The 9,658-nt window shown below is 39.1% G+C and overlaps 2 protein-coding genes across 2 annotated transcripts; one reads left to right on the top strand and one right to left on the bottom strand.

Annotated features, from left to right (window-relative positions):
• Positions 1-1,615: 1,615 nt before the first annotated feature.
• On the top strand, positions 1,616-4,374 carry IL18 (interleukin 18). The gene is made up of 5 exons (XM_010192060.1): positions 1,616-1,685; positions 2,401-2,409; positions 2,903-3,040; positions 3,821-3,966; positions 4,092-4,374. Exons 1-5 carry the CDS (start codon positions 1,619-1,621, stop codon positions 4,305-4,307), a joined length of 576 nt encoding a protein of 191 aa, XP_010190362.1. The 5' UTR covers positions 1,616-1,618; the 3' UTR covers positions 4,308-4,374.
• Positions 4,375-6,133: 1,759 nt separating this feature from the next.
• On the bottom strand, positions 6,134-9,652 carry SDHD (succinate dehydrogenase complex, subunit D, integral membrane protein; the record flags this gene model as incomplete). Its single annotated transcript, XM_010192059.1, has 3 exons — positions 6,134-6,299; positions 7,360-7,504; positions 9,607-9,652. Coding segments are annotated over 3 exons (357 nt in total), but the record flags the coding sequence as incomplete, so codon positions are not given.
• Positions 9,653-9,658: the final 6 nt, after the last annotated feature.

Genomic DNA, 9,658 nt, shown 5'->3' with positions numbered 1-9,658 from the left:
GAACGGCAGAGTCCTGCCCTTGTCGGGCATCCCCGAGCTGGAGCACCGCGCTGCGCCGGGCTCCTCTCCTGCACGGGCGCCGAGCGGGATACGACAGACGACGTCTGCACAGACCAGCTACAAATACAGACCTTATAAAAAGTAGGATGAGAAAAAAAAAAAAATCACTCTCAAATACATTCCTCAAAGTGCTTTACTAAAGGGATGCGGAAATCATGGTGATTTCCCCCACCAAAAGCCCTAAGGCTGGTATGTGCTTATTTACATACGTTGTCATTGATCAATTTTTTTTCATAATAAACCGTTTCCAGGTGGTGAAAAAGAGCCTTGGAAGCTAATTAGATGTTTTGACTGCAAGAGCGAGTTCTTCCCATTATTTACCTAGCTTTAACACATTTATTACATTTATTATTTCTGTGGCTAGAGCAAGGTGAAGGAATGCATTGACAGGAGTTGGTAGGTCTGCATGAAACTCTTTATATAGACTAACAAAAAGTTACTTCAGTGTTTTTATGACCGCTGGTGTTGGCTTTGTTTATTTGATGTTGTCTGATCAACAAGTTTTTGTGCATTCTGCTGTGACTTTCTCCTGCCGTGTATCGTGTACAGCGGCTAGGCACACAGCTCCAGACTAAAGACTTCACAGGGATGCTGGGCTCCTAAAGGTTTAGATGCAGTGATGGCGAATGTCAATGTGCATGTTACTTTGTGCATCTGGCCAAAAATTTTACACCAAACATGAGCCAAGCAAATCAGATCTTGCAGATAGTACTGTAGGTAGTTATTTTTGGAAAGTAAAATGCCTTTATTTCTGAAAATGTAGATTAAATGGGTAAAAACATTCATACACCGAAAGCATTTTCGGAAAATCAACAAAAATTTTACCAAGCTACAGACCAAAATGAAACAGGAAGGAAAGTAACAATCTGTATTTCACAAAATTAGTGACATAGAAGAGGACATTTTAAAACTGTTTACCACCAGAGAAGAGAAAGAATGAAATTCTTTGCCACATCTTCCTCTGTCATATTTTATTTCCCGTTATTCTTATGCTTACTTTTCTTTAAATGTAGGAGATACTATTTTATCTTCACAATTATACTATTTTGAAGATTTTATCATCATCAGTTTTAATATAAAAATATTTCAGTGCTTATTTATTAGAATTATTCTTTACAATGGCAACCATCCCAACAGCAGTAAAATTACTAAAATACTAGACTTTACAGTTCAAGATTTAGTCAATAGTTTGTAAACTAAACCAAAACCTGTCGCACTGCTAGAACTGAAGATATGGAGACACTTATGGCCTGCAGTTCAGAAGTATCTCTTTTCTACCAGTATAATTAGAATCTTGACAATAGAACAAAAAGGGTAAGTGCACTTATAGGTAAATGGAATGGGTATAGCAAATTTATGACCATCACCGTTCTTTTGCTTTATACATTAAACGTATACATTGTTTTATCCATTAAAGAGGCTGAGTTTTTCGACAGCCCTACTATAGCGTTGTGTGCTAGAGGAGAACTAGCCCAAGAACTCCCTCGCCCTACAGACTAAGTGGCATTGCTCTGAACTCTGAATCCCCAAAAATCCATGTGTTTTTGGCAGAGTGAAGATGAATGATGAAGAGATTCTTGTGTGCGCAGTACAACTTGGAGAAAATTTCTGCCTCTATTTTGCAGGTAATTACTACCCACTGCTGAAAGTGTCTTCTTTCTGCATAGAAGGTCAGCGGCTGATACCTTGATCATTGGCGAACACCTTAAGCATTTGATAACTTCTTCTGTTTGAATACTGATTGAAAACAACTCCTTCATCAGTCTGATTTCACCTAATTTTCCCATAAGCTTCTATTTGAAGTATTATTAGCCATGTATCTGAGTCAGTGAAGTATTTGTTGCTTCAGACAATACACTCCTGTTAAATTACACTCAGAAGGGTTGTAATACTATGGACTTGGAAAAGTGGATAACCTCCAATCTTATAGGATAAAGTTAGTTAGAAAAGTCTCTTCTTTAAAAGCAATTTGTAATGATTGTTTCTTGTCCTTCTGCTCACTTAGAATTAAGCTGCTGATGAAAACAAGTTTGCATGCCATTTATTCCTTGGTTATGGGCTTAAAATGACCTGAGCTGCTCACCCTTAAGTAACCCTAAAGCATTTTGCATGTGTCTTGGTTTGGTGGTAGCTCCAGTTCTCAAATGACTGGTGGTTTCATCGCTCTGTTGTTATGCTACACACTCTGTAGGCCAAACAGTTAAGCTTGGTGAGTTAGTCATACTGGAGAGTACAACTGGAAATGCGTAGGTGGTTTCTTTTGTGGTTTGGTTTTGTGGGGCAGAGCTTAATGTTGTTATTTTTTCTTTCCTTTTTTTTCATTGCTCACTTGGAACCAAGACGACGATGGTAAGCTGAAAGCTCACAATTCATTAACTTCATTATCAATTTTACCTGAACTAACCTGTCCACACTTACTAATCCACAAATGCTTTGTGCCCTTAGTGAACAGGATTTCAAACTGATAATGGCTACTGTGAAAAAGAGAGCTATAACTCACCTTTTCCTTCTGAAGCAGATGTTGCTGTATTTCCCCCTAAGGTACAGGGTAGTGGCTTCTCTAACAGAAGGACCTTTTAATGCAATTCTAATTGTTGGGCAAAAGAGAGAACTGTTGCTTCTGAACTCCCATTAACAGATGCAGTAGCTTCTCTTGCTTGTATGTGCAGACTGCTGTATTCTGGGAAAACCTTCTGTCTTGCCTGGGCTGCTGCAAGAATGACACGGCCTCCATTTCATTTGAGATTGTCATTCTAGGCACTAATTTCACCTGGTATCCTTAATGTCAAGATTAATCCACTAGTGATCTGAGGAGATTACAACTAAAACAATATTTCTGCAGGGCTGGAATGCGATGCCTTTTCTAAGGAAAAAATTCTCCACCGAGTCCTTCGAAATGTAAATAGCCAGTTGCTTGTGGTTCGACCAGACTTAAACATTGCAGCTTTTGAAGATGTGACAGATCAGGAGATGAAATGTGGTACTCCATTTTTCAAATGTATTCTACAACCATTGCAATGTTTCTTTATTCTAGACGTGCTTTTGTTCTTTGTAATCACTGACTCTAAATTATGAGACTGAGAGTAAAGACTTAAACTTCCATTTGTAAGAATAAAGCTAAGCTAAGAGAGCTGAAATTTTATGTATCGTGCCTTGGTAGTGGATGAGATTCTTGGATTAGACTGAGGGCTGCGGGATGTCCCATGCTGAAAAGGGCTGCTAAGATCACAAGCTAAATAGTTAATCCATCTTCTTGTTTGTGCTGGGTAACAAAAAATTAATTTTAGATTTAAACAGAAAATGTATTTAGCTCTTACTTTCTTCTAACAGCAGTAGTTATCAAGGTATTTATGTTCTGGCTTTTTTTTGGGGGGGCGAGGAGAGGGAGAAGGACTCAGCAATTCATTCAGAACTGTATTTGTTGAACATATTTATTTACAGATCACACATATACGTATGTAACCTGATTAACAGATTACTCTTTTCAAATCCAATTCTCACTTTATGCATGCGTGTAAAAGGATTTAAACATCCTACCCCATACTAACTGGTAACTTCACATGCTTTCTTGCAAGTTCAAAAGCTTGGTTATTGTCAAATATGTGCTACCAGCAGTCAGAAAAATTCAAGTCCTGGCTCTCCTGTCAGGAAAAGTACCCTGGGAAGACAGCAGTTGTCAGTGAAATGGTAAGATATAACATGGTTAAGTTGTTGCAGCTCTCTCCTGAGCAGACTATTAATAATAACTGTTCATATTTAGGCAATGGAATGCACTTCAGCATCCACTATTACAAAACTACCACACCTTCAGCAGGGATGCCTGTTGCATTCAGTGTCCAGGTCGAAGATAAAAGTTATTACATGTGTTGTGAGAAAGAATGTGGAAAAACGATAGTTCAATTTAAGGTAAGTATCTGCTTTCTATACCTTACGTACATGTATGTAGTAGGCAAAATTCAGAATTCAGATGTATGAGCAGAAACTACTCACGTCTTGCGTGGGAACTAACTCATTCCCTTTTTCTACCTCAGGAAGGAGAAGTTCCCAAAGACATTCCTGGTGAAAGTAATGTAATCTTTTTCAAAAAGACATTTACATCTTGTAGCTCCAGAGCATTTAAGTTTGAATACTCCTTAGAACAAGGAATGTTCTTGGCCTTTGAGGAAGAAGGCGGCTTAAGAAAATTAATTCTAAAGAAACTGTCAAGCAAAGATGAAGTGGATGAAACCATGAAGATAACTTTCTAACTTGTCAGAACGGAAGTCACTACCTATGCCATACTTCAACAGTTTTAAAATATATTTTGGCTTTTTATAAAAGAAATCTTATTATTCTTTCTTCATCTGATGCAAGCCAGTTTTATGTTTTTAGCTACTATAGGTCAGTACAAGTGTCTTAAAAAGGAAAATAAATTCAAATTCTGGGCGAAAAGCAGCAGCAGAATGTTTTCTACAAGCAGACTATGCACCTAGCAAATAAACACTTTGAGATTACTTTTTTGCATCAAGATCATTTCCTGAGCGTCTTCATCAATCTCATTTACACAGTGACATCTCACTTCAACTGAATAGAAACATTTTTTAACTTACTGGAAATCTCTGCTTAGAAAACTGCTAACTTACCTTAACAATTAAAGTTCTAATAAAGCTGTTTGTCCTCAGAAGGCCCAAAAAAAAGAATCTTCCTCAGTCTGGCAAAATAACAAATGTTACATTGATACCTAAATTAGACCACATCAGACAGAAGGAAACCAATTCTGACCACAAAATTAGGAAAACAAAAGTGGCCAGCTGTGTGGTATTTCCAATGGTTACATGAATAAGTAAACTAAATATCAATCCAGATTAAAAAAAATTACATCAAATCAGATGGTCTTGTAGAATTCAAACAGCAACTTACTCAGTTTATTGCATAATCAGACTGATGGTAACACACATGTCTCTTGCTATTAATAGTACCACAGAAATACCATTGGAATGTGGAAACAGCTAACCACTCCTTACTACTTTGAGAGCCAGAAAAGATGCAGCAGAGGAAGTTAAAAGCAGAATCTCATTTCCTCCCTTAAACTGGTCTAAAGACATAGAAAAGAACACTGCCTCAGTTGCAAGTCAGGCTATTGATAGAAAGGGTATGTTTGTTGTCTTTTCAGTCACACCAGAAAACAAACTTAAAAACATGTGGCAGGTGAGCATGCAGGGAACCTATGAAAGCCGTATGCTAGTTATGGCTCCTAAAATTCATCTGGAAAAGTAAATTATTGCTGTATTTTCTAATGGACATTGCTCTTGTAATAAGTCAAGTCTAAGTCACCTCTTTAAGTATTAAGGACAAGACATATTCATAAAAATACTTTTTGGTTTAGAACATCTAAATGAAGTAATGCAGAGTAACAGCATGAACAATCACGTAACAGTATGAATTAGTGTTTGAACTTGATTTTAGAAAAAAAACAAAATACTCTCTGCAGAGAAAGCACTTCAAGTAACCCAAAAATCGCAAAAGTCATTCAGAAGCACACGCACACACAATTTCTGTAAATTCTTTATTGTATGGGTTAAGAAAAATGTATTCCCTTTTCTGCCTTAACTCTCAGGGTCCAAAGAGTTACAGAGTGTGCCTTCCATACAGTTCAGTTGTTGTGACGTCAGAAATAGCAGTTCATTTTTCCCACAAGTAAAGTTTGTTTTACAAAACAGGAAACCAAACAACAGTTATGTTAGAAAAACATTAATTAAAGCTGCCATTACAAGGAACGTTACCTTCAGCTATTTTAAGTCTGTCATCGATGTAATTAATTCCCCTCAATTTACAGTGCGGCTTAAATCAACTCACTCTCACATGGACATTATCCACTTTAAATCTTTTGATTTTCTAACATTTTCATTGCTGTTGTAATAAATCAAAACCTGACGGATATTTACTTCTAAAAGACTAGCTCCGAGCTTGCAGCAGTATGCACATACTATGGATCCTTGATTATTCATTTCTTTTGCATTAAACATGTTGGTAAAAGTACGACGAAGCCGAGGCAGCAGTGAACAATCGTGTTTGTCAGGGACGCGGTCACATCTTAGAGGCTCCACAGCATGGCAACAGCCTTGCAGATACCAACGTCGTAATAGTTAAAGTAGCAGAGGCCAGCGAAGGTAACAGCCGACAGTACATACAGACCTGTATTGGCCAGTTTTATGGGTACATCTCCATGGACGTAGTCAGTTATAACCTGTCCAAGACCCCTAGAGAACAAGAGGGAGAAAAAAGCTGGAATCGGGAAAAAGCATTCGTTAACTGAAATCCACCCAGTTTATGTGGGCATTCTACTAAGACAGCTCAAACACATCCATTTTTTCACGTGCTATCATCAACCTTTTCTGAAGAATACTCTTTTTTAATTTAAAGATCTTCTAGTACTGAATACCTATGAAAGTACAGGAGGAAAGCCACATTTCAGATGAATTCTGTACTAGACTTGAGTGAGAGCTTCAGGAAGAAGCTCCCAGTCACAGTGAGGAAAGTGCAAGAATCCCTGACACAACTTCACGAGGGCAAAACAGATTTAAGAAAACCTGGCAGCTTATGAAGTTGCTTACCTGCTTTATCCCTGTGTCAAGGAACTATAGACCATTATCACGTCAAGAATGTAAATGCTGCCAGTGAGGCCAACCATGCAGCTGAACCCACTCCTAACTAGACTCATCTAGCCTACTCACATTAAAGATCACAGCAGAAGTAGACTTAAGAACATGAAGAAGCAGCCAGTTCTCAGGAATCGAGAAAATAACAATTAAGGTCTCAGCTTCTTTAGTGGAGTGTTTGCTACAAACTCTTTATTATGCAGAATCTCATCACCATTGAGATGTACAAAGCCAGCCCACAACACAGAACTTCAGAAGAACAACTTGTTTTAAATAGATCTGTCCTGCTTCTGTTCCCTCTGTTCATACAACATTAATTCTGCTACAGGATAAAAATGTCCAAGATTCTACAAAGGCAGTGGCAAGGAAGTCCTGCTAGGGTGAGATACTGCATAGAAGAACATTAGAAAATGTGTATGGATTCCTCAAAAGTAACGTGTATCCTGCTTTCTGACTCAGAGAACACAGCGACAAAGGAAGACTAAGGTACAACCAGTCTTGTCACAGATAATCTCAGAACTTCAAGAGTAAAGGACTCTATTTGCAACTCTTTCCAGGTGTTTTATACTAGATCGAGAAGTAAGTCATATACAGATTTAAGACCTAAGGCTTGGAGCCCTCATGACTTTACTCTTAATTCTGAGGGACCTGTTGTGCTTACCAGTGGCCATGCAGAGTGAGGGCCGCAGCCAGTGAATAGTCCACGGCTGGTCCAGGATACAGGTAGGCTGCAGGAAGGAGACCCAACAACAGGACACTGACAGCTCGCTCACCTGTCCAGTGCAAAGATGCAGCCTTGGAACTGCCTGTAAGGAGAAGTATTTTTCAGTGCAAAGTTCCTGTTTGAAGTGCTGTAACTGTAAAAACAGACACCTCATCCTGAGCAGCACAATTCTGTGTCTTCTCTAACCTAGCTTTCATCCAAACAAAACCTAGATGCCTTTGAATCACTGCTACAGGATAGACACCTATTTTACAACGTCCAAAAGGTTAATTTTAAATACTACTCTCTCTGCTGCTGCTCAGAAAGAGAAGCTTCTTTTACTACAGAAGAACAGAAGCTCAACAGATAAAGTCAAAACGAACACCAGTCTTTCACAACCCGCATTTCGGTACTAAGGTCCAAGTCAACCGTCACAGGAAAAAAGCGTCTCCAAAGGCAAAGCCTTTCTGTCTAGTGAATTTCCTGACTGTTACATACTATTTACTACTCCCACCTTCTGAAAAATGGCTTTGAAATCCAGATGGACATAACTACAAGTGCCAGTGAATGGCATATCACAGTAACTCTATGCACAGTTCTGCCCAGGAACCAATATTGCCATTTTTAACTGTAAATAGCAGATAAAACTTCTGGGACCATCACAGCGACATACAGCCTAGAAATAGCCTGAAGGCCAAAGGATTTCAGTCCTTCATTGATACTCAGCTGGCTACAATTTGAAGCACATAACAGATGACTCTACAAACAGAAATAGCAGTTAGGGAGCTCTGTAAGAAACTCTTACTTTTTAGAAGCATGCAAATACTACTACAGAGGAAAAAAGACAAGAAAAAAACCCCCAAAACAAACAAACAAACAAAAAATCCAGAATGTTCTGGATCAAAACCCTAACACCAAAAGCAGTAATTTGAACCAGAATGTCAGCATTAACCCAGGCTAAAAACACTGAGAACTGACTCTGTGAAACTACCTTTGTAATACAATACCCACTAAGTGCTTACCTAATACACAGATATTGTCCATCCATCTAAACCAAAATGCAAATGTTTTTCTTCATTTTTGCAAGAAGAAATAAATTTATAAAACTGACAAGATAAGGAAAGCAAAGGACCTGAAGTAAAATGTGAAAAGCACCTAGGCTGTGGACTAGCAAGCTGTCCCATAAGACTCCACAGCCAAGAATGCTTCCCAGCACATGCATGAAGTCTGTTGTTAATATGAAGCCCAGAACAGACAGCAAGGAAACGGCTTAGCTGTGTTAAAGCCAATTTCTCTTACAAGTGTTTCATCATCCTTTCCACTTCTAAGTTGCATTGTAATGGCTACAAAACATCCTTAACCTCTGGTCACAACACTTCTCATATTTAATTGTGCAACTGACAGACCAGAACTTGATTTTCGTATGGTTATCTTTCATCACCCCTGGTTAGTCTTACCACATGGAAAGAGGAAAAACCTATCTACGAAACACTCCCTGGCTGGAGATCAGACTTCTCAGACTGACCTCAGTGAATCAGAAGCTCTACTGCTCAAGAAAGAAATCACAATTGCAGTGCTTTCATATTATTACTGCTACTGAACCATAAGAAATGTTAAACCTTTTTTCTGACTTCTTTTAAAATCTTTCAATCTTTTTTTCCCACACTCAAAGAAACTACCACCTTTGTTAATAATCAGGGATTTACTTTTTCAACGTTCAGTTAGCATGTCCTATTTACAAATCTGTGGCATTCACAAGCTTGATACCGGCAAGACAAATGTGAGTTTCAGATTCAAGGACTGTAAAGTCACATACACCTTGTTTTAAATCAGACAGGGGCAGAGTACAAATCAGCAGCTATGCTACCAACGGAAAACCAGCACTGTTGCAGGTTATAGTAACACATTCTGGTCATACCACTAACCCTACCAAGAAGAGTCCAAGAAAAACTACTGTACCAAGTGTCATTTTTTTCTGCCCTTGGTCACTCACACCTGCCATTTAAAATCTCCTACCTGGCTCAAAAAATCGCCAACCTTGAGCAGACGTGGGCGTAACGGGCACATGAAGAACACGTCGCCTGACTAGGATGGAGAAATGAGGACGCGGGGAATAGCGGCTGACAAACCTGCTGCCCGGTGCCGGCCACGGGTAAGACGAGACTCCCCCCGCACACCCACACCACCGCACACGGCGGGACGTACCGTGGCCCTGCTGGGGGGAACCGTGGCTTTGCCGGGTCGGAGCGCTCCGATC

This window comes from Mesitornis unicolor, unplaced genomic scaffold (assembly GCF_000695765.1).
Source record: "Mesitornis unicolor isolate BGI_N332 unplaced genomic scaffold, ASM69576v1 scaffold38399, whole genome shotgun sequence".
NCBI classification, from domain to species: Eukaryota; Metazoa; Chordata; class Aves; order Mesitornithiformes; family Mesitornithidae; genus Mesitornis; species Mesitornis unicolor.
This window is presented reverse-complemented; position numbering and strand designations above follow the sequence as displayed.

Coding starts and splice junctions, on each gene's coding strand:
- IL18 (XM_010192060.1), top strand. CDS start 1,619: ATGAATGATGAAGAGATTCTTGTGTGCGCAGTACAACTTGGAGAAAAT. Junction 3,041..3,820: donor AGATCAGGAGATGAAATGTG/GTACTCCATTTT, acceptor GTTCATATTTAG/GCAATGGAATGCACTTCAGC. Junction 3,967..4,091: donor AAACGATAGTTCAATTTAAG/GTAAGTATCTGC, acceptor TTTCTACCTCAG/GAAGGAGAAGTTCCCAAAGA.